We start from the raw sequence: 25,445 nt of genomic DNA, 5'->3' as shown, positions 1-25,445 counted from the left end.
AGAGAGAGAGAGAGAGAGAGAGAGAGAGAGAAAGAAAAAGTGAGAGAGAGAGTGAGAGAAAGAGAGAGAGAGAGAGAGAGAGAGAGAGAGAGAGAGAGGGAGAGAGAGAGAGAGAGAGAGAGAGAGAGAGAGAGAGAGAAAGAGAGAGAAAGAAAGAAAGAAAAAGAAAGAAAGAGGGAGAAAGTCGTATCACATACCTGGATTTCCTCAGACAGCATGGCGCCCCAGTCATAAGGAAGACAACCTGTCGTTCATTCGCTCTTTTCCTTCTTTCTCTCATCACAAAATAGTCAATAAAAATGACTACCTTCGCATATCATTTAAAAACGATTCTCCGTCGAATTCCCTGGATAGACTGGATGAAATACGAATATGGCTTAATGGAAAGGAGGTGAAGGGGGGGGGGGGGAGGAAGAGAAATGCGGAAATGGAAGATAGGAAGAGGGAGGGGGGAAGAGAGAGAGAGAGAGAGAGAGAGAGAGAGAGAGAGAGAGAGAGAGAGAGAGAGAGAGAGAGAGAGAGAGAGAGAGAGAGAGAGAGAGAGAGAGAGAGAGAGAGAGAGAGAGAGAGAGAGAGAGAGAGAGAGAGAGAGAGAGAGAGAGAGAGAGAGAGAGAGAGAGAGAGAGAGAGAGAGAGAGAGAGAGAGAGAGAGAGAGAGAGAGAGAGAGAGAGAGAGATACAGAGAGAGAGATACAGAGAGAAAGAGAGAGAGAGAGAGCGAGAGAGAGAGCGAGAGAGAGAGAGCGAGAGAGAGAGAGAGAGAGAGAGAGAGAGAGAGAGAAGAGAGAGAGAGAGAGAGAGAGAGAGCGAGAGAGAGAGCGAGAGAGAGAGAGAGAGAGAGAGAGAGAGAGAGAGAGAGAGAGAGAGAGAGAGAGAGAGAGAGAGAGAGAGAGAGAGAGAGAGAGAGAGAGAGAGAGAGAGAGAGAGAGAGAGAGAGAGAGAGAGAGAGAGAGAGAGAGAGAGAGAGAGAGAGAGAGAGAGAGAGAGAGAGAGAGACGAGAGAGAGAACCCGTTCTCCTCAGGCGCAGTAACCTCGACATCCCGAAGTTATGCATATACGAACGGCGCGGAGTCGGAGCGGGCGAGGGAGTGGAGTACCTGTATGCATGCTCTAATAAACTGCGGGCGAGTGTCGTTGGCGGAGTTCGCTGGGGAGTCGTCCGGCGTTTGTGTCTCCTTATTTCTTGCTTCGTCCTCTCTTTCTCTCTTGCTGTTGCTGTTCCTTTTTGTTCTGTCTCTGGATATGCCCCTCTCTCCTTCTCCCTCTGTTCTTCCCTATCTCTCTCTCTCTCTCTCTCTCAATCTCCTTCCCTCCCTCTCTCCTTCCTACCTAACCCCTTTCCACCCTCCCCCTTTCCCTCTCTCTTTCTCCTTCCCTATCTCCCTCTCTCCTTCCTTACTAACCCCTTTCCACGCTCCCTCCCTCCCTCTTTCCCTCCGACCCTTCAACCCTCCATGCGTTCCATCCCTCCCTCCCTCCCTCTCAAAAATCCCAAAACCGTCTCCCCACCGCCATCACCCATTCCTATAGCGCGCCACATACCGCCAAGGTACATATAACTTACAAACTACCCTCCATAACGCAGAATCGACCCATAAACTACAAACTACCGCCTAAACAGCATATAAACTACCTTTTACACAATGCGGAACCGACTCCATCCTAGTTTCATCCAGAGGTTAATCTCAGCCACTTGGGCGGCGCGACTCCAGTGCCAGCGCTCGGGCCCAAGCAGGCGGCGGGGCAGTCCTGTATCCTGGGTTCTTTATGGACTGATTCATTAATTTATTTCATCTATCTATTTCTATCATTATCCTTTTTTTAAAGAAGAAAAAGGGAAGCAACTTGAAATCGGTCCGTTTATAAAGAGAAGAGGGGGAGGAAGAAGAGGAGAAAAAGGAAAAGGAAGAGGAGAAGGAAGAGGAGGAAGAGGAAGAGAAGGAGGAGGAGGAGGAGGAGGAGTAGAAGAAGAAGAAAAAGAAGGAGGATAAGGATAAGGAGGAGGGAGAACAAGAAAAAGAAGTAAAAGAAGAAGAAAGAGGAGGAGCAATAATAATAATAAAAAGAAAATGAACAAAAAACGGCATACCTAACGTTTTTACCGTCTCGCACGTCAAACCATCCCGAGTGGCCTGTCTCGTGGAGGGTACGAAGCAATTGCTATGGGACCCTGGAGCTAGAAGGAGTCCGGCCGAGGAAAAAAAGGAACCTGTGTATATAATCATACTTTTTTTTTTTTTTTTTAACTCTAATGAGAAGGTCAAGTTTTACCCCGTAAAAAAAAAGAAAAAAAAAAACTGAAAAAAGTCTTCTCCCTCTCCTTCAATACGATAAAAAATAATACAAAATAGAAAAAAAGGCACACAAGATAAAAGTCATTTCACACAGGATTCAAGTCGAAGCAAAACAAGGCCTCACACGCCCAAATTGACTCTCTCCCGCACGCCCATACAAATTCTCTCGCACGCCCATACAGGCTCTCCCGCACGCCCAAAGACTCTCCCGCACGCCCATACAGACTCTCCCGCACGCCCATACAGACTCTCCCGCACGCCCATACAGACTCTCCCGCACGCCCATACAGACTCTCCCGCACGCCCATACAGACTCTCCCGCACGCCCATACAGACTCTCCCGCACGCCCATACAGACTCTCCCGCACGCCCATACAGACTCTCCGGCACGGGTGACATGAAGGCATAAAGGAGGGGATCAAAAGAGATGATTAGTGGGCGGGAAAGCTGACTACAGCTGACGAGGAGGGGGAAGGGGAGGGGAGGGAGTGAAAGGAGGAAGGGAGAAGGAGGGGTTGACGGAGGGAGGGGGAATGATGAGGAATAGGGGAGAGGGAGTGAGAGGAGGGAGAAGTGGGGGATTAGGGGGAGGGGGAGGGAGGGGATATGAAGAGGAGGGGAGAGGAAGGAGGGAGAACGGAGAAGAGGCGGGGAGACGAGAACGGGTGGGTGTTAAAAGAGGGAGGGGGAGGAAGGTGAAGAGGGTGGGAAGAAGGAGGAATGTGGGGGGCGGGACTGGGCGAGGGGGGGGGGGGACTCAACCAGCCCCGCCGCACGAAGCACTCAGGAATGTCAGGAGCTCGAGTCGCTTCCCTGAATGAACGGAGAGCTTGCCCGCCCGCACGCCCGCACGCCCACGACCGTCACCGACAAGCAACAGTTAACGATTTCTTCCGACAATTCAAAACCGCGACAGTTCAAGTTTGCAAAGAAAAAAAATACAAACGGGTTGGCCATCGAGCAAAACTGACTTGTTTAAGTGTATCGGTACCTGCAGATACTTATATAATTCTTATGGAGCGACATCGGCTATTTATGCATTCCGTTTTAAGCGACATCGGCTGGTATTTTTTTTTTTTTTTAACTCTATAAAGCGACATCGGCTGGTTTCTATGTAGTCTGGAATAACCGACATTGGCAGGTATTTATATAATCCTTTTAAAACGACATCACTTGATATTTACGTATTCAGCATAAAGCGACATCGGCTGATATCTACGTAGTCAGAATTTAGCGACATCGGCAAGCATTTATATAATTCTTCTAAAGCGACATCGCCTGATGTTTACGAAGTCAGCATTGAGCGACATCGGCTGCTATTTATACAGTCCTTAACAAGCGACCGCGGGGTAATGAGTAGTTTTGGCGGTAAACAGATTCAACAGCTCGTACTTACTAACATGTACTATGCATAGATCCTGGAAACTATTATCCGCTAGACGCTATTTTTTCTATATACATATGAGCACCGATGTCAATGCATGTGGAATGTATATTCATATTCCTGTCCCTGTCAAACTGTCTCTCTATCTGCGCGCCGCCTCTTCCTGCCAGCATCTACATAAATGTTCTAAACTCCATTAACTGCCAAACATCATCCGTTCTTGTCGCTTATTTTTTATAAATACACTCAGTACGTATATAAATGCACGTGGGATATACCATTGCAATAACTGATCTATTTATGTCTACCTTTCTGTCACAATCTCCCTACGTGAGTGTGTGCAACCTCCGCCGTTGCTCGTAGACTTTGCCGGTCGTTATGACAAATACGAGAAATCGATTTGGGGCATCTACAGCATACCTCTCCCCTCTCCCCTTCCCCCTACCATCCCCTCCTCCTCTCCCCCTCCCCTATCCTCATCCTTTGCCAATCTCCTCTCCCCCTCCCCCCTCCCGATTTGCTTCCCCCTCCTCTCCCTCTCCCCTCTGGCTTCCCCCTCGTCTCTCCCTCTCTATTCCCCCACATTTTCCTCTCCCCTCTCGCTTCCCACCTCCTCTCCCCCTCTCTATTTATTCCCCCCTTCCTCCCCCTCCCCCTCTCCTCTCGCTTCCCCCTTCCTCACCCTTCCCCTCTCCTCTCGCTTCCCCCTTCCTCTCCCCCTCTCTATTTACTTCCCCCTCTTCTCCCTCTCCCCTCTCGCTTCCCCCTTCCTCTCCCCCTCTCCGTTTACTTACCCCTCTTCTCCCTCTCCCCTCTCGCTCCCTCCCTCCTCTCCCCTCCCCTCTCGCTGCCCCCCTCCTCTCCCCTTCCCCTTCCCCTCTTCTGCCCCCTTCCTGACGACGCGTGCTGGCAAGTGACACGTGGACGCAACAAATACGGTGCATTCCTCCAGCGAGACATTTCATCAATAAGCTCGCGAGGTCACCTTGTCGCGGGCAGGCGGAGGGGGGGGGGGGTATCTCTCGCCGCCCCGTTATCCTCCCATACCCACTTACCATTAAGGTGGGAAGGGGAGGGGGGAGGGGGGGGTTGAGGGGGGGGGGGGGAAGTAGCCTCAGACGGACCAGGTCGAACGCAGTGAAATTCGCACTTCCTGAACACGTGGAACATCCTTCGGGTCTCCTCCTCCTCCTCCTCATCCCCTTTTAAGCGGTTCCTCCTCTCCCTCCTCTTTTCTCCCTTCCCCTCAATTCCATTCCCCTCCCCTCTGCCCTCTTCTCTTTTCTCTTCTCTTCTCATCTCCCGTACCCCTCCTCTCTGCTCTTCTCTTCTCTTCCCCTTCTCTTCTCTTCTCTCCTCTCCTCTCCTCTCTATTCTTCTCTTCTTTCTTTTCTTCTCTCCCTCTCCTTCCTCTCTTCTCCTTCCCCTCGACAGTTCCTCCTCCTCTCGTATCTACACTGACTACCTCTTACCCGTTCCCATACCCTAACCTCCCTCTCCCCTTCTTCCCTCTCTTCCTCCTTCTTCCCGCTATTTACTTTCCTCCTCTATTCCTCAATTTACTCTCCCCCTTCCCTTGCCTCCTTTTTTTCTTCCCTTTTCCTCCCCCTTTAAGTCCTTCCCCGTTTCCGTGTCTCTTCCTTCTCTTTTCATCCTCTCATTTTACTCTTTTTCACCTCCTTCCCCTTTCTTCCCTTTTTCTATCATCCATCCCCTTCTTTTCTCCCTCACCCCAGACTCCTAATATCTCCTCCCTTCCCCTCTGTTCTTCGCTCTCATTCCCTCTTTCCTCTTTCCCCCTCCCTTCCCCCCTCCCCACGAGTTCCATTCCCTCCTTCCCCCTACCTCCCCTCTTCCCCTCTCCCCCTTCTCCATTCTCTCCTTCCCCCTATCTCCCCATTCACCCTGTCTCCCCTCTTCCCCTCTATTTCCCCCTCCCCCTTTCCATTCCCTCCTTCCCCCTACCTCACTTCTTCCCCTCTATCCCCCCTCCCCTCCCTCCTTTCCTCCTTCCACTCTATCCCCCTACCTACGCTCTTCCCCTCTACCCCCCTCCCCCTCCCCCTCCATTTCCTCCTTCCCTCTAGCTCCCCTCTTCCCATCTATCCCTCCTCCCCCTTCCCCTCTATCTCCCTCCCCCTTCTCCCCCCTTCCCCACGGCCCCATTCCTCGGCGGACAGCATTCCATCACACTTGCTCTCGAATCAGAACAGGTTCAGACCGTGTCGTTGGCTTTTGCCAGAGCACCGGAGACCTCGGCCGTGCGCGCTTGAGTGTACGTGTGTGCCGCCGGTGTGACGTCAACGCTTTCAGTGCTTGCGGCGAGGAGGGGGAAAAGAGGGGAAAAATAAAAGGATGAGAGGGGAAAAGGGGGGAAGGAGAGAAAAAAATAAAAAAAAGGATGCGGGGGGAAAATGGGGGGTAGGGGAAGGAAAAGGAAAAAAGAAAGATAAGTACGAAAAGGAGGAATAAAATGTAAAAAAGGCAAAGGCGAAAATAAGAAAATAAGAAAAACAAGAAAAGAAAAGGAAAGATCTGCTACAGGTTCGACGACAGAGAGATTTCCAAAAAGGTCCAAAACAGATAAACAAAATTATTTTTGTTATCGTTATCCCTCTCTGTCTCCCTTTCCATCCTTCTAAACTTCCAACCTTCCATCCTTCTAAACTTCGATCCTTCCATTCTTCTAATCTTCCATCCTTCCATCATTCTAAACTTCATTCTTTCATTCATCTGCTACCACGCCCTCACAAAGGAACCGGCCACATGTCCTTAAAATTGAACCGGCCCCACATCCTCACGCCAGCAAAGTACACAACAATCCCTTACGACAGAATCGCCCACATACCCTCACAAGAGAACTGCCCACATACCCTCACAAGAGAACCGCCCACATACCCTCACAAGAGAACCGCCCACATACCCTCACAAGAGAACCGCCCACATACCCTTCCAAGACAGCCGCCCACATACCCTCACAAGAGAACCGCCCACATACCCTCACAAGAGAACCGCCCACATACCCTCACAAGAGAACCGCCCACATACCCTCACAAGAGAACCGCCCACATACCCTCACAAGAGAACCGCCCACATACCCTCACAAGAGAACCGCCCACATACCCTCACAAGAGAACCGCCCACATACCCTCCCAAGAGAACCGCCCACATACCCTCCCAAGAGAACCGCCCACATACCCTCACAAGAGAACCGCCCACATACCCTCACAAGAGAACCGCCCACATAGCGTTGCAAGACATCCGGCGACATACCCTCCCAAGACAAGCGCCCACATACCCTTCCAAGACAGCCGCCCACATACCCTCACAAGAGAACCGCCCACATACCCTCACAAGAGAACCGCCCACATACCATCACAAGAGAACCGCCCACATACCCTCACAAGAGAACCCCCCACATACCCTTCCAAGACAGCCGCCCACATACCCTCACAAGAGAACCGCCCACATACCCTTCCAAGACAGCCGCCCACATACCCTCACAAGAGAACCGCCCACATACCCTCACAAGAGAACCGCCCACATACCCTCACAAGAGAACCGCCCACATACCCTCACAAGAGAACCGCCCACATACCCTCACAAGAGAACCGCCCACATACCCTCACAAGAGAACCGCCCACATACCATCACAAGAGAACCGCCCACATACCCTCACAAGAGAACCCCCCACATACCCTCACAAGAGAACCGCCCACATACCATCACAAGAGAACCGCCCACATACCCTTCCAAGACAGCCGCCCACATACCCTCACAAGAGAACCGCCCACATACCCTCACAAGAGAACCGCCCACATACCCTCACAAGAGAACCGCCCACATACCCTCACAAGAGAACCGCCCACATACCATCACAAGAGAACCGCCCACATACCATCACAAGAGAACCGCCCACATACCCTCACAAGAGAACCCCCCACATACCCTTCCAAGACAGCCGCCCACATACCCTCACAAGAGAACCGCCCACATACCCTTCCAAGACAGCCGCCCACATACCCTCACAAGAGAACCGCCCACATACCCTCACAAGAGAACCGCCCACATACCCTCACAAGAGAACCGCCCACATACCCTCACAAGAGAACCGCCCACATACCCTCACAAGAGAACCGCCCACATACCCTCCCAAGAGAACCGCCCACATACACGCCAAAGAGAACCGCCCACATACCCTCACAAGAGAACCGCCCACAAACCATTCCAAGACAGCCGCCCACATACCCTCTCAAGAGAACCGCCCACATACTCTCCCAAGAGAACCGCCCACATACCATCACAAAAGAACCGCCCACATACCCTCCCAAGAGAACCGCCCACATACCCTCACAAGAGAACCGCCCACATACCATCACAAGAGAACCGCCCACATACCCTCACAAGAGAACCGCCCACATACCCTCCCAAGACAGCCACCCACATACCCTCACAAGAGAACCGCCCACATACCCTCCCAAGAGAACCGCCCACATACCCTCACAAGAGAACCGCCCACATACCCTCACAAGAGAACCGCCCACATACCCTCACAAGAGAACCGCCCACATACCCTCACAAGAGAACCGCCCACATACCCTCACAAGAGAACCGCCCACATACCCTCACAAGAGAACCGCCCACATACCCTCCAAAGAGAACCGTCCACATACCCTCACAAGAGAACCGCCCACAAACCCTTCCAAGACAGCCGCCCACATACCCTCTCAAGAGAACCGCCCACATACTCTCCCAAGAGAACCGCCCACATATCCTCACAAGAGAACAGCCCACATACCCTTCCAAGACAGCCGCCCACATACCATCACAAGAGAACCGCCCACATACCCTTCCAAGACAGCCGCCCACATACCCTCACAAGAGAACCGCCCACATACCCTCACAAGAGAACCGCCCACATACCCTCACAAGAGAACCGCCCACATACCCTCACAAGAGAACCGCCCACATACCATCACAAGAGAACCGCCCACATACCCTCACAAGAGAACCGCCCACATACCCTCACAAGAGAACCGCCCACATACCCTCACAAGAGAACCGCCCACAAACCCTTCCAAGACAGCCGCCCACATACCCTCTCAAGAGAACCGCCCACATACTCTCCCAAGAGAACCGCCCACATACCCTCTCAAGAGAACCGCCCACATACCCTCCCAAGAGAACCGCCCACATACTCTCCCAAGAGAACCGCCCACATACCCTCACAAGAGAATCGCCCACATACCCTCCCAAGAGAACCGCCCACATACCCTCCCAAGAGAACCGCCCACATACCCTCTCAAGAGAACCGCCCACATACCCTCACAAGAGAACCGCCCACATAACCTCACAAGAGAACCGCCCACATACCCTCACAAGAGAACCGCCCACATACCCTCACAAGAGAACCGCCCACATACTCTCCCAAGAGAACCGCCCACATACCCTCACAAGAGAATCGCCCACATACCATCACAAGAGAACCGCCCACAAACCCTTCCAAGACAGCCGCCCACATACCCTCTCAAGAGAACCGCCCACATACTCTCCCAAGAGAACCGCCCACATACCCTCACAAGAGAACCGCCCACATACCCTCACAAGAGAATCGCACACATACCCTCACAAGAGAACCGCCCACATACCCTCACAAGAGAACCGCCCACATACCCTCACAAGAGAACCGCCCACATACCCTCACAAGAGAACCGCCCACATACCCTCACAAGAGAACCGCCCACATACCCTCACAAGAGAACCGCCCACATACCCTCACAAGAGAACCGCCCACATACCCTCACAAGAGAACCGCCCACATACCCTCACAAGAGAACCGCCCACATACCCTCACAAGAGAACCGCCCACATACCCTCACAAGAGAACCGCCCACATACCCTCACAAGAGAACCGCCCACATACCCTCCCAAGAGAACCGCCCACATACCCTCACAAGAGAACCGCCCACATACTCTCCCAAGAGAACCGCCTACATACCCTCTCAAGAGAACCGCCCACATACTCTCCCAAGAGAACCGCCCACATACCCTCACAAGAGAACCGCCCACATACCCTCACAAGAGAATCGCCCACATACCCTCACAAGAGAACCGCCCACATACCCTCACAAGAGAACCGCCCACATACTCTCCCAAGAGAACCGCCCACATACCATCACAAGAGAACCGCCCACATACCCTCACAAGAGAACCGCCCACATACCCTCACAAGAGAACCGCCCACATACCCTCTCAAGAGAACCGCCCACATACTCTCCCAAGAGAACCGCCCACATACCCTCTCAAGAGAACCGCCCACATACCCTCACAAGAGAATCGCCCACATACCTTCACAAGAGAACCGCCCACATACCCTCACAAGAGAACCGCCCACATACCCTCACAAGAGAACCGCCCACATACCCTCACAAGAGAACCGCCCACATACTCTCCAAAGAGAACCGCCCACATACCCTCCCAAGAGAACTGCCCACATACCCTCACAAGAGAACCGCCCACATACCCTCACAAGAGAACCGCCCACATACCCTCACAAGAGAACCGCCCACATACCCTCCCAAGAGAACCGCCCACATACCCTCACAAGAGAACCGCCCACATACTCTCCAAAGAGAACCGCCCACATACCCTCCCAAGAGAACCGCCCACATACCCTCACAAGAGAACCGCCCACATACCCTCACAAGAGAACCGCCCACATACCCTCACAAGAGAACCGCCCACATACCCTCCCAAGAGAACCGCCCACATACCCTCACAAGAGAGCCGGGCACATACCCTTACAAGAGTACCGCCCACATACCCTCACAAGAGAACCGCCCACATACCCTCACAAGAGAACCGCCCAGATACCGCCACAAGAGAGGCGCCTACATACCCTCACAAGAGAACCGCCCACATACCCTCACAAGAGAACCGCCCACATACCCTCACAAGAGAACCGCCCACATACCCTCACAAGAGAACCGCCCACATACCCTCCCAAGAGAACCGCCCACATACCCTCCCAAGAGAACAGCCCACATACCCTCACAAGAGAACCGCCCACATACCCTCACAAGAGAACCGCCCACATACCCTCCCAAGAGAACCGCCCAGATACACACACAAGAGAAGCGCCCACACGCCCTCACAAGAGAACCGCCCACATACCCTCCCAAGAGAACCGCCCACATACCCTCACAAGAGAACCGCCCACATACCCTCACAAGAGAACCGCCCACATACCCTCACAAGAGAACCGCCCACATACCCTCACGAGAACCGCCCACATACTCTCCCAAGAGAACCGCCCACATACCCTCCCAAGAGAACCGCCCACATACCCTCACAAGAGAACCGCCCACATACCCTCCCAAGAGAACCGCCCACATACCCTCACAAGAGAACCGCCCACATACCATCACAAGAGAACCGCCCACATACCCTCCCAAGAGAACCGCCCACATACCCTCCCAAGAGAACCGCCCACATACCCTCACAAGAGAACCGCCCACATACCCTCACAAGAGAACCGCCCACATACCCTCACAAGAGAACCGCCCACATACCCTCACAAGAGAACCGCCCACATACCCTCACAAGAGAACCGCCCACATACCCTCACAAGAGAACCGCCCACATACCCTCCCAAGAGAACCGCCCACATACCATCACAAGAGAACCGCCCACATACCCTCACAAGAGAACCGCCCACATACCCTCACAAGAGAACCGCCCACATACCCTCACAAGAGAACCGCCCACATACCCTCACAAGAGAACCGCCCACATACCATCACAAGAGAACCGCCCACATACCCTCACAAGAGATCCGCCCACATACCCTCACAAGAGAACCGCCCACATACCCTTCCAAGACAGCCGCCCACATACCATCACAAGAGAACCGCCCACATACCCTTCCAAGACAGCCGCCCACATACCCTCACAAGAGAACCGCCCACATACCCTCCCAAGAGAACCGCCCACATACCCTCCCAAGAGAACCGCCCACATACTCTCCCAAGAGAACCGCCCACATACCCTCACAAGAGATCCGCCCACATACCCTCACAAGAGAACCGCCCACATACCCTCACAAGAGAACCGCCCACATACCCTCACAAGAGAACCGCCCACATACCCTCACAAGAGATCCGCCCACATACCCTCACAAGAGAACCGCCCACATACCCTCCCAAGAGAACCGCCCACATACCCTCACAAGAGAACCGCCCACATACCCTTCCAAGACAGCCGCCCACATACCCTCCCAAGAGAACCGCCCACATACCCTCCCAAGAGAACCGCCCACATACCCTCCCAAGAGAACCGCCCACATACCATCACAAGAGAACCGCCCACATACCCTCACAAGAGAACCGCCCACATACCCTCACAAGAGAACCGCCCACATACCCTCACAAGAGAACCGCCCACATACCCTCACAAGAGAACCGCCCACATACCCTCCCAAGAGAACCGCCCACATACCCTCACAAGAGAACCGCCCACATACCATCACAAGAGAACCGCCCACATACCCTCCCAAGAGAACCGCCCACATACCATCACAAGAGAACCGCCCACATACCCTCACAAGAGAACCGCCCACATACTATCACAAGAGAACCGCCCACATACCCTCCCAAGACAGCCGCCCACATACCCTCACAAGAGAACCGCCCACATACCATCACAAGAGAACCGCCCACATACCCTCACAAGAGAACCGCCCACATACCCTCCCAAGAGAACCGCCCACATACCCTCACAAGAGAACCGCCCACATACCATCACAAGAGAACCGCCCACATACCCTCACAAGAGAACCGCCCACATACCCTCACAAGAGAACCGCCCACATACCCTCACAAGAGAACCGCCCACATACCCTCCCAAGAGAACCGCCCACATACCCTCACAAGAGAACCGCCCACATACCCTTCCAAGACAGCCGCCCACATACCCTCCCAAGAGAACCGCCCACATACCCTCACAAGAGAACCGCCCACATACCCTCCCAAGAGATCCGCCCACATACCCTCACAAGAGAACCGCCCACATACCATCACAAGAGAACCGCCCACATACCCTCACAAGAGAACCGCCCACATACCCTTCCAAGACAGCCGCCCACATACCCTCCCAAGAGAACCGCCCACATACCCTTCCAAGACAGCCGCCCACATACCCTCACAAGAGAACCGCCCACATACCCTCACAAGAGAACCGCCCACATACCCTCACAAGAGAACCGCCCACATACCCTCACAAGAGAACCGCCCACATACCCTTCCAAGACAGCCGCCCACATACCCTCCCAAGAGAACCGCCCACATACCCTCACAAGAGAACCGCCCACATACTATCACAAGAGAACCGCCCACATACCCTCCCAAGAGATCCGCCCACATACCCTCCCAAGAGAACCGCCCACATACCATCACAAGAGAACAGCCCACATACCCTCACAAGAGAACCGCCCACATACCCTTCCAAGACAGCCGCACACATACCCTCCCAACAGAACCGCCCACATACCCTTCCAAGACAGCCGCCCACATACCCTCCCACGAGAACCCCCCACATACCCTCCCAAGAGAACCGTCCACATACCCTCCCAAGAGAACCGCCCACATACCCTCACAAGAGAACAGCCCACATACCCTCCCAAGAGAACCGCCCACATACCCTCCCAAGAGAACCGCCCACATACCCTCCCAAGAGAACCGCCCACATACCCTCACAAGAGAACAGCCCACATACCCTCCCAAGAGAACCGCCCACATACCCTTCCAAGACAGCCGCCCACATACCCTCCCAAGAGAACCGCCCACATACCCTCCCAAGAGAACCGCCCACATACCCTCCCAAGAGAACCGCCCACATACCCTCACAAGAGAACCGCCCACATACCCTCCCAAGAGAACCGCCCACATACCCTCCCAAGAGAACCGCCCACTTCGCCACGAACACCGCACTGACGTCAGAATGCATTCCGTGTCATCGATAAACGGGGCCACCTTCCGGCGCCAAGGCCTCTGCAGACGCCCGCGAGACAGCGGCTTCCAAGGTCAAGGTTGGGGGTGGTGGGAGGGAGCGGGAGGGGTAGGGGAAGAGGAGAACGGGAGGGGAAGAGGGGAAGGGAAGAGGGGTAGAGGAAGAAGGGAAGGGGGAAGGAAGAAGGGAAGGGGAAGAGGGGGAAGGGAAGAGGAGGAAGGGGGAAGGAAGAAGGGAAGGGGAAGAGGAAGGAAGGGAAGGGGAAGAGGGAGGGAAGGAAGAAGAGAAGGGAAAGAGGAGGAAGGGGGAGGGAAGGAGCGAAGGGGAAGAGGAGGAAGGGAAGGGGAAAGGAGGAAGGGAAGGGGAAGAGGGGAAGGGGAGGGCAGGTGGGAAGAGGATGGAGGGGGATGGAAGAGGATGAGAAAGAAGGGGAAAACAGAAGACAGAATGAGGAGAAGTAAGAGGCAATAAAACAAGGATAAGAACATAAAGAAGCCACAGAAAAACACGTAACTCGAGATGAAGTTACGAATTCGCACTGGTGATGGAGAGCGTAGATTAAAACTAGAGAAACAAAATGTGTTAATACACATGGATGAACCCCTCTCCTCTCCTTCTATCCCCTCTCCTCCCCTCCACGCCCTTCCTTCCCCTCCCTCAACCCCCTCCTTCCCCTCCCTCAACCCCCTCCTTCCTCTTCCTCCACCCCATCCTTCCCCTCTTTCCTCTCCTTCAACCCTCCCTCCTTCCCCTCTCTCAATTCCCCTCCTTCCCCTCCTTCAACACTCTTCCATCCCCTCCTTCCTCTCCCTCAACCCCATCCTTCCCCTCCCCCCTCCCCCCCCTTCCTTCTCCTCCCTCCACTCCCCTCCTTCCCCTCCGTCAACCCCCCTTCCCTCTACTCCCCTCCTTCCCCCTCTCTCCCCTCAAGCAGACGAAGGCAGTAAACAAATTCAAGATTCATGAAGTCAAGATTAAAAACGACAAACCCATTCTTCTAAGAAATTAATTCCCTCTCTTAACCGCGCTGGATAACATTGTCGACAATAAGATAAAACAGCAACGACGCGTATATTCATAGTAAAAACAAGTAGTAATAGCAATGTCATTAAAATATATATGCCTAAAAAAGACGGCATAAGAGGACATCAATAACAAAAATCTCAAAACTACATTCAGGAATTCCTTTTATTTATTATCAAATTTTTGATAATATCATTATTTTCATTTTCTATTTTTTCGAATCGAAGAGCCAAATAAACACACATCAAAGGGAATCCCATCAAGCAAAACATAGCAATCAAGTCTACCAAACAAGACCACCGAAAGACAAACAACAAACAAGGCAAAAAAAAAGAAAAGAAAAAAAATAGCTGGCTGAGGCTGGTCTGGCTCGGAGACGTAAACATCATGTGTCATTTTCGCTCTTTGGTTTGCTTTTTCTTTCGTTTCCATGGCGGCTGGATGTTATTTTTTAATCTTTTTCATTTTTTCTTAATTTTCTTTCTCTTTTCTTTACTTAGAGGGGGAGAGGGAGAGGGAGAGGGAGAGGGAGAGGGAGAGGGAGGGAGAGAGAGAGAGAGAGAGAGAGAGAGAGAGAGAGAGAGAGAGAGAGAGAGAGAGAGAGAGAGAGAGAGAGAGAGAGAGAGAGAGAGAGAGAGAGAGAGAGAGAGAGAGAGAGAGAGAGAGACCCCTGAGTGTGAACCCAAAAGACGTGTCGTTGCAAGCACCCGTAAAACAGTTACCATGCAAATCTGCGCATAGCAACGAAAAATAGCATGGCGTCAGGAAGGGGGGAGGGGGGGGGAAGAGGAAGGGGGAAGAATCTGCGTGCTTCAGCTTCAGTCCCCTCCTCCCTCCCCTCCCCCCACACACGCCCTAACCTCCCCTCCTTCCCTCACGCCCCAACACGACACCTCTGATGCTGTCTTTGGCCGCCCATTTTCCCTTCATCATTTTCTCTATGGCAAGGAAAGGAAGCTGCCCCCCCCCCACCAAGACAGCTGATAAACACCACTGGTATTCATGTCTTGTTTGTTTGTCTATCAGATTGTTATTAATGTCTTGTTTGTCTGTCAGATTGTTATTAATGTCTTGTTTGACTATCAGATTGTTATTAATGTCTTGTTTGTCTATCAGATTGTTATTGATGTCTTGTTTGTCTATCAGATTGTTACTAATGTCTTGTTTGTCTATCAGATTGTTATTGATGTCTTGTTTGTCTATCAGATTGTTATTAATGTCTTGTTTGTCTATCAGATTGTTATTGATGTCTTGTTTGTCTATCAGATTGTTATTAATGTCTTGTTTGTCTATCAGATTGTTATTAATGTCTTGTTTGACTATCAGATTGTTATTGATGTCTTGTTTGTCTATCAGATTGTTATTGATGTCTTGTTTGTTTGTCTATCAGATTGTTATTAATATCTTGTTTGTTTGTCTATCAGATTGTTATTGATGTCTTGTTTGTCTATCAGATTGTTATTAATGTCTTGTTTGTCTATCAGATTGTTATTAATGTCTTGTTTGTCTATCAGATTGTTATTGATGTCTTGTTTGTCTATCAGATTGTTATTGATGTCTTGTTTGTCTATCAGATTGTTATTAATGTCTTGTTTGTCTATCAGATTGTTATTAATGTCTTGTTTGTCTATCAGATTGTTATTAATGTCTTGTTTGTCTATCAGATTGTTATTAATGTCTTGTTTGTCTATCAGATTGTTATTGATGTCTTGTTTGTCTATCAGATTGTTATTGATGTCTTGTTTGTCTATCAGATTGTTATTGATGTCTTGTTTGTCTATCAGATTGTTATTAATGTCTTGTTTGTCTATCAGATTGTTATTAATGTCTTGTTTGTCTATCAGATTGTTATTGATGTCTTGTTTGTCTATCAGATTGTTATTAATGTCTTGTTTGTCTATCAGATTGTTATTAATGTCTTGTTTGTCTATCAGATTGTTATTAATGTCTTGTTTGTCAATCAGATTGTTATTGATGTCTTGTTTGTCTATCAGATTGTTATTAATGTCTTGTTTGTCTATCAGATTGTTATTAATGTCTTGTTTGTCTATCAGATTGTTATTAATGTCTTGTTTGTCTATCAGATTGTTATTAATGTCTTGTTTGTCTATCAGATTGTTATTAATGTCTTGTTTGTCTATCAGATTGTTATTAATGTCTTGTTTGTCTATCAGATTGTTATTAATGTCTTGTTTGTCTATCAGATTGTTATTAATGTCTTGTTTGTCTATCAGATTGTTATTGATGTCTTGTTTGTCTATCAGATTGATGTTAATGTCTTGTTTGTCTATCAGATTGTTATTAATGTCTTGTTTGTCTATCAGATTGTTATTAATGTCTTGTTTGTCTATCAGATTGTTATTGATGTCTTGTTTGTCTATCAGATTGTTATTAATGTCTTGTTTGTCTATCAGATTGTTATTGATGTCTTGTTTGTCTATCAGATTGTTATTAATGTCTTGTTTGTCTATCAGATTGTTATTAATGTCTTGTTTGTCTATCAGATTGTTATTAATGTCTTGTTTGTCTATCAGATTGTTATTGATGTCTTGTTTGTCTATCAGATTGATGTTAATGTCTTGTTTGTCTATCAGATTGTTATTAATGTCTTGTTTGTCTATCAGATTGTTATTAATGTCTTGTTTGTCTATCAGATTGTTATTGATGTCTTGTTTGTCTATCAGATTGTTATTAATGTCTTGTTTGTCTATCAGATTGTTATTAATGTCTTGTTTGTCTATCAGATTGTTATTGATGTCTTGTTTGTCTATCAGATTGTTATTGATGTCTTGTTTGTCTATCAGATTGTTATTGATGTCTTGTTTGTCTATCAGATTGTTATTGATGTCTTGTTTGTCTATCAGATTGTTATTAATGTCTTGTTTGTCTATCAGATTGTTATTGATGTCTTGTTTGTCTATCAGATTGTTATTGATGTCTTGTTTGTCTATCAGATTGTTATTGATGTCTTGTTTGTCTATCAGATTGTTATTGATGTCTTGTTTGTCTATCAGATTGTTATTAATGTCTTGTTTGTCTATCAGATTGTTATTAATGTCTTGTTTGTCTATCAGATTGTTATTGATGTCTTGTTTGTCTATCAGATTGTTATTAATGTCTTGTTTGTCTATCAGATTGTTATTAATGTCTTGTTTGTCTATCAGATTGTTATTGATGTCTTATTTGTCTATCAGATTGTTATTGATGTCTTGTTTGTCTATCAGATTGTTATTGATGTCTTGTTTGTTTGTCTATCAGATTGTTATTAATGTCTTGTTTGTCTATCAGATTGTTATTGATGTCTTGTTTGTCTATCAGATTGTTATTGATGTCTTGTTTGTTTGTCTATCAGATTGATATTAATGTCTTGTTTGTCTATCAGATTGTTATTAATGTCTTGTTTGTCTATCAGATTGTTATTGATGTCTTGTTTGTCTATCAGATTGTTATTGATGTCTTGTTTGTCTATCAGATTGTTATTGATGTCTTGTTTGTCTATCAGATTGTTATTAATGTCTTGTTTGTCTATCAGATTGTTATTGATGTCTTGTTTGTTTGTCTATCAGATTGTTATTAATGTCTTGTTTGTCTATCAGATTGTTATTGATGTCTTGTTTGTCTATCAGATTGTTATTGATGTCTTATTTGTCTATCAGATTGTTATTGATGTCTTGTTTGTCTATCAGATTGTTATTAATGTCTTGTTTGTCTATCAGATTGTTATTGATGTCTTGTTTGTTTGTCTATCAGATTGTTATTAATGTCTTGTTTATTTGTCTATCAGATTGTTATTAATGTCTTGTTTGTTTGTCTATCAGATTGTTATTAATGTCTTGTTTGTCTATCAGATTGTTATTGATGTCTTGTTTGTTTGTCTATCAGATTGTTATTAATATCTTGTTTGTTTGTCTATCAGATTGTTATTAATGTCTTGTTTGTCTATCAGATTGTTATTAATGTCTTGTTTGTCTATCAGATTGTTATTAATGTCTTGTTTGTCTATCAGATTGTTATTGATGTCTTGTTTGTTTGTCTATCAGATTGTTATTAATGTCTTGTTTGTTTGTCTATCAGATTGTTATTAATGTCTTGTTTGTCTATCAGATTGTTATTAATGTCTTGTTTGTCTATCAGATTGTTATTAATGTCTTGTTTGTCTATCAGATTGTTATTGATGTCTTGTTTGTCTATCAGATTGTTACTAATGTCTTGTTTGTCTATCAGATTGTTATTGATGTCTTGTTTGTCTATCAGATTGTTATTAATGTCTTGTTTGTCTATCAGATTGTTATTAATATCTTGTTTGTTTGTCTATCAGATTGTTATTAATGTCTTGTTTGTCTATCAGATTGTTATTAATGTCTTGTTTGTCTATCAGATTGTTATTAATGTCTTGTTTGTCTATCAGATTGTTATTGATGTCTTGTTTGTTTGTCTATCAGATTGTTATTGATGTCTTGTTTGTTTGTCTATCAGATTGATATTAATGTCTTGTTTGTCTATCAGATTGTTATTAATGTCTTGTTTGTCTATCAGATTGTTATTAATGTCTTGTTTGTCTATCAGATTGTTATTAATGTCTTGTTTGTCTATCAGATTGTTATTAATGTCTTGTTTGTCTATCAGATTGTTATTAATGTCTTGTTTATCTATCAGATTGTTATTAATGTCTTGTTTGTCTATCAGATTGTTATTGATGTCTTGTTTGTCTATCAGATTGTTATTGATGTCTTGTTTGTCTATCAGATTGTTATTGATGTCTTGTTTGTCTATCAGATTGTGATTGATGTCTTGTTTGTCTATCAGATTGTTATTGATGTCTTGTTTGTTTGTCTATCAGATTGATATTAATGTCTTGTTTGTCTATCAGATTGTTATTAATGTCTTGTTTGTCTATCAGATTGTTATTGATGTCTTGTTTGTTTGTCTATCAGATTGATATTAATGTCTTGTTTGTCTATCAGATTGTTATTAATGTCTTGTTTGTCTATCAGATTGTTATTGATGTCTTATTTGTCTATCAGATTGTTATTGATGTCTTGTTTGTCTATCAGATTGTTATTGATGTCTTGTTTGTCTATCAGATTGTTATTGATGTCTTGTTTGTCTATCAGATTGTTATTGATGTCTTGTTTGTCTATCAGATTGTGATTGATGTCTTGTTTGTCTATCAGATTGTTATTGATGTCTTGTTTGTTTGTCTATCAGATTGATATTAATGTCTTGTTTGTCTATCAGATTGTTATTAATGTCTTGTTTGTTTGTCTATCAGATTGTTATTGATGTCTTGTTTGTCTATCAGATTGTTATTAATGTCTTGTTTGTCTATCAGATTGTTATTAATGTCTTGTTTGTCTATCAGATTGTTATTAATGTCTTGTTTGTCTATCAGATTGTTATTAATGTCTTGTTTGTCTATCAGATTGTTATTAATGTCTTGTTTGTCTATCAGATTGTTATTGATGTCTTGTTTGTTTGTCTATCAGATTGTTATTAATGTCTTGTTTGTCTATCAGATTGTTACTGATGTCTTGTTTGTCTATCAGATTGTTATTAATGTCTTGTTTGTCAATCAGATTGTTATTGATGTCTTGTTTGTCTATCAGATTGTTATTCATGTCTCGTTTATCTGTCTATCAGATAGATATTCATGTTTTGTTTGTTTGTCTATTCCCTTTCCTTTTACCTGCTGGCCTTTTTTGCCTGCCTGCCTACTTGACTACCTACTTCCTCACCTTTCTCTTGTCTGCCTTTTTATCAGCTTGCCTACCTGCCTGTCTGCTTCCCTTCCTTCTTCCTACTTGTCCACTACCTGCCTGCTCCTCCACTCTTTTACCTGCTTGCCTTTTCACCTGCTTTCCCTCCCTTTTACCTGCCTGCCTTTTAACCTGCTTTCCCTCCCTTTTACTTGCTTGCCTACCTGCCCGCTTGCTACCCCTCCTTTTCACCTGCTTCCCCTCCCTTTTACCTGCCTGCCTTTTCACCTGCTTCCCCTCCCTTTTACCTGCTTGCCTCCCTGTCTGCCTGTTTCCCCTCCTTTTTACCTGCTTGCCTCCCTGCCTGCCTGCTTCCCCACCTTTTTCAAGCCGCTGCCACATCACCCCCTTCCGGGCGGGCCCCACTTATACCTCTTCAGCGACTGGCTGACACGAGCTCCTCTCTAGGGCGCGCGGGCTGCCTGGTCGTCCGTACATTTCGGGAATCTGTTGCTTTTCGCTTCCTTTCCGAAATCGAGGAATAATGACGTTTCGCCGTCTTTCCTTTCTTCTGTTTTTTTTTTTCTTTTTCTTTTTTTCTTCCGTCTCGTCTGTTTTCATGGTTTCTCTTTTAGTCTTTCTTATGGCTACTCCTTCGTCTATTTTTTCTTCTCCTTCTTCTTGCTTTCCCAGTTATCGGCTTTCTAAACTCCTCCTCCTCCTTTTTCAATTCCAACTTACAATTCTTACCCTTTCCTCTTCATAGCTTCCTATCTTCTTCCTCCCGTTCTTTCTTCCTTGATTTTTTTTCTTTCCTTCCTTCCATCCTTCTTTCTTTCCTTCCTCCCTTCCTTCCAACATTTCTTTCTTTCCTTCTTACTTACTTACTTACTTACTTACTTACTTCCTTCCTTCCTTCCTTCCTTCCTCCCCCTCCCTCCCTCCTTTCCTTCCTTCCTCCCCCTCCGTCTCTCCCTCCTTTTCTTCCTTCCTAATTTCCTCCGCCAGCTGTCAAAACACGACCGGGAGAGAGAGAGAGAGAGAGAGAGAGAGAGAGAGAGAGAGAGAGAGAGAGAGAGAGAGAGAGAGAGAGAGAGAGAGAGAGAGAGAGAAAGAGAAAGAGAGAGAGAGAGATAGAGAGAGAGAGAGAGAGAAGAGAGAGAGAGAGAAAGAGAGAGAGAGAGAAAGAGAGAGAGAGAGAAAGAGAGAGAGAGAGAGAGAGAGAGAGAGAGAGAGAGAGAGAGAGAGAGAGAGAGAGAGAGAGAGAGAGAGAGAGAGAGAGAGTGAGATTGGCTTAATCCTCTCTGTCTATCTCATTTTCGGAAGCCCAGACGTTTCGATTCCACCCTTCTCTCTCGTGCGACCTTGGGGAAAGGAAGGGGGGGGAGGGAGGGGGAAGGGAAGGGAAGGAGAAGAGAGGAAAGAAGGGGAGTGGAGGGAAGGGGGGAGAGGGAAGAGAAGAAAAGAGAAAAGAAGGGAAGGGAACGGGAGGAGAGGGAGGGGAGAGGAGGGGAAGGGAAGGGTAAAGGAGGGGAAAGAAGGAGAGTGGAGGGAAGGGGAGGAGAGGGAAGAGAAGAGAAGAGAAGGGAAAAGAAGGGAATGGGAGGGGATGGGATGGGAGGGTAGGGGAATGGTGGAGTGGGGAGGGATAGGATGGGATGGGAGGAGCGGGAAGTAAGGTTAAAGAAAGGAGGGGAAGAGGAGAAAGAAGGAAAAGAGCGCAGGACGGGGGAAAGACATAGACGGGCGGACCTAAAGACAAACATAATAAAATGGGAGATTTTTTGAATGAAGAGAAAAAAACGGAAAATGAAAATGAAGAAAAAGAACAAAAATCGGGAGATATGAAAAGAAACGATCAATGAAAAGAAGAAAAAAATCAGAAAGGAAAAAAAGAAAAATGCGGAAGATATGAAGAGCAATAATCAGTAGAAAAAAACTCTGGAATGAAAATGAAGCCCCGACAGCCTCCACGACCCACACGACCGACCCGACACCCGATCACGACCCCCGCCTTGCATAACCCACCACAGGTCATTCAGCCAACGAACTATATCCTTTCGGCCCCCGACAGCAACAGCGATATCATTCAAGGTCAAACAACCTGAACTGGAACGACCTTCCCCAAAGGTGAATCTTGATGACGTAACGACCTACCCCAAGACGCGACCGACTCACCTCCCCTGATATTCACAGCCTCCCTCTTCCCCTGTTCATATGACCTTTCCTGTGGCCATGTATACCTTTTATAAATTATGCTTTCTTTTCTTTTCACTCTTCTCTCTCCTCACACCTATAATGGGACGGAAGAAGAGCACAGCAAAGAGAGTTTTTCCAACGAGAACGAGTAAGGACGGCGGCCGCTGTCAGGTCGACGAGAGGGAAGAAGATGCAAGTGCTGTAATAGAGAGTGGCATTTGATCTAATCCTCTCTCATCCACACACTCCCTCCTCCTCCTCTTCCTCCATCTCTACCCGTCACCCCTTCTCTCGTCCTCCCTACCCCCATCCTTCCCTCCCTCCTCCCATCCCTCTCCAATTTAACAAGCCGTCTTCCTCTACTTTTCACACCTTCACCCGTCATCTTTACTCCGTCGTCCTCCTTCTCCTCGTTTTATCCTCCTTCCTCTCCTCTTCCCACCCTTCCTTCCTACCCTTCCTATACTCTAGCCTCTCCCTCCCTCTTTTCATCAATTTACCCTTTCCTTCCTTCTTCCCCTTTCCCCTCTCCCTCCCTCCTTCCTACCCACCTCCTTCACCCTCCCTCCTTCCTCCCCTCCCCTCTCTCTCCCACCTCCTTCCTCACCCTTCCCTCTCTCTCCCTCCTTCCTACCCACCTCCATCACCCTCTCTCCCTCCCTCCCGCCTATCTTTCCCTCTCCCTCCTATCCTTCCTCCCCTCTCCCCTTCCTTCCCTCCCCTCCCCTCTCCCCTTCCTCCCTTCCCTCTCCCCTTCCTCCCCTCCCCTCTCCCCTTCCTCCCCTCCCCTCTCCCCTTCCTCCTCTCCACTCTCCCCTTCCTCCCCTCCCCTCTCCCCTTCCTCCCCTCCCCTCTACCCAGGCATCCTACTTCCGCGCCCCCGAGACGTGGCTCGGCGGCGCAGCGTGAAAATCCGACAGCCGAGATCGGCGAGGTCACGGGAGCCTCACAGGTTGCGCGGCGAATGAAATAAAAGACTTTGATTTCTTTTTTTTTTTTTTTTTTTACTCTATCTGTTTTCAGTTTTGTCTTTCTTTCTTCTTTTTTTTCTTTCTTTCTTTCTCTGTCTGTCTGGTTGTCTGTCTGTCTGTCTGTCTTTCTCTCTCTCTCTCTCTTTCTCTCTCTTTATCTTTCTCTCTCTCTCTCTCTCTCTCTCTCTCTCTCTCTCTCTCTCTATATATATATATATATATATATATATATATATATATATATATATATATATATATATATATCGCTCTCTCTCTCTCTCTCTCTCTCTCTCATTACCTCTCTCGCTCTCGCTTTACCTCTCTCGCTCTCTCTGTACCTCTCTCTCTCTTTACCTCTCTCACTCTCTCTCTCTTTCTTTACCTCACTCTCTCTCTCTCTTTACCTCTCTCACTCTCTCTCTCTCTCTTTACCTCTCTCACTCTCTCTCTCTCTCTTTACCTCTCTCACTCTCTCTCTCTCTCTTTACCTCTCTCACTCTCTCTCTCTCTCTTTACCTCTCTCACTCTCTCTCTCTCTCTTTACCTCTCTCACTCTCTCTCTCTTTTTACCTCTCTCACTCTCTCTCTCTTTTTACCTCTCTCACTCTCTCTCTCTTTACCTCTCTCTCTCTCTCTCTCTCTCTCTCTCTCTCTCTCTCTCTCTCTCTCTCTCTGTCTCTCTCTCTTTCTCTCTTTATCTCTCTCTCTTTCTACCTTTCTCTCTCTCTCTATCTCTCTCTCTCTCTCTACCCCTCTCTCTTTCTCTCTGTCTCTCCCTCTCTCTACCTTTCTCTCTCTCTCTCTACCGTTCTCTCTCTCTCTCTCTACCTCTCTCTCTCTCTCTCTACCTCTCTCTCTCTCTCTCTACCTCTCTCTATCTCTCTCTAACCTTCTCTCTCTCTCTCTCTACCTTTCTCCCTTCTCTCTCTCTACCTTCTTTCTCTTTCCCTTCTCTCTCTTTTCGTTTCTCTCTCTCTTTATCTCTCTCTCTCTTTACCTCTCTCTTTCTCTTTACCTCTCTATCTCTCTCTCTCTTTACCCCTCTCTCTCTCTCTCTCTCTCTCTCTCTCTCTCTCTCTCTCTCTCTCTCTCTCTCTCTCTCTCTCTCTCTCTCTCTCTCTCTCTCTCTCTCTCTGCCTATCTTTCTTTCTCTCTCTCTCTGTCTATCATTCTACCTGTCTATTCACCGAACTCTCTTTCTTTCCCCAGAAGAATAGATACACAGGAAAAGCCCGATAAACGTTCCCTCTGTACGTACCCAAAATTTCCTTTCGCTTTTTTTCTTCTCGTTCTCCTTCTTGTCTCTTCGTTTTTTTCCCTTATTCTTACTCCGTTTCGTCTTCGTTATCGGTAGCCATCACACATACACCCTTCTCACGGACGTACCTGAAACACGTACAGAATAATTAACAAGGGGCGGGGTGGGGTGGTGGTGGTGGTGGTGGGGGGGGGGGTAGCGGTGAATGTACTGCCACTTGTCGCGTCACTTACTGCGTGGCAGACAGCGATTGGGGGGGGGGGGGGTATGACAGGGGGTTTAATTGACATATTTCTTATTCTATTACTAATGTCATTAATATTATCGTTATTATCATTAGCATCAATATCATTATGGTCATTATTATCATTACTATTATCCCTATCCTTAATATTTTCACCATTTTCATCATTATCATTATCCATTAAAATGAAGAGTTAAACAAGTAAATGGCATAAGTGGAGAAAGAAGGTGGATGGCGCAGATGGATAAATTTCGTGGACAGCAAGTAGATGATATCTCGCCCACTAGAAAAAAATCCCGTGATAATGAGGTAATGAAATTATAATCATCATTGTTGTTATTATTAGCAAGCATGATGCTATCAATAATGA

At 47.5% G+C, this 25,445-nt stretch overlaps 1 protein-coding gene across 1 annotated transcript in view; it reads left to right on the top strand.

Annotated features, from left to right (window-relative positions):
* Positions 1-6,445: 6,445 nt before the first annotated feature.
* Positions 6,446-25,445, top strand: part of LOC113827905 (putative uncharacterized protein ENSP00000383309) — a 32,008-nt gene continuing 13,008 nt past the window's right edge. Inside the window, exons 1-6 of the mRNA XM_070133394.1 lie at positions 6,446-6,692; positions 6,862-7,217; positions 8,262-8,592; positions 10,437-10,565; positions 12,735-13,290; positions 13,585-13,763. Of these exons, the coding sequence (XP_069989495.1) occupies positions 6,446-6,692; positions 6,862-7,217; positions 8,262-8,592; positions 10,437-10,565; positions 12,735-13,290; positions 13,585-13,763 (1,798 nt within the window). The remainder of the gene's footprint in view (positions 6,693-6,861; positions 7,218-8,261; positions 8,593-10,436; positions 10,566-12,734; positions 13,291-13,584; positions 13,764-25,445) is intronic.

Source organism: Penaeus vannamei, chromosome 18 (assembly GCF_042767895.1).
Source record: "Penaeus vannamei isolate JL-2024 chromosome 18, ASM4276789v1, whole genome shotgun sequence".
NCBI classification, from domain to species: Eukaryota; Metazoa; Arthropoda; class Malacostraca; order Decapoda; family Penaeidae; genus Penaeus; species Penaeus vannamei.
This window is presented reverse-complemented; position numbering and strand designations above follow the sequence as displayed.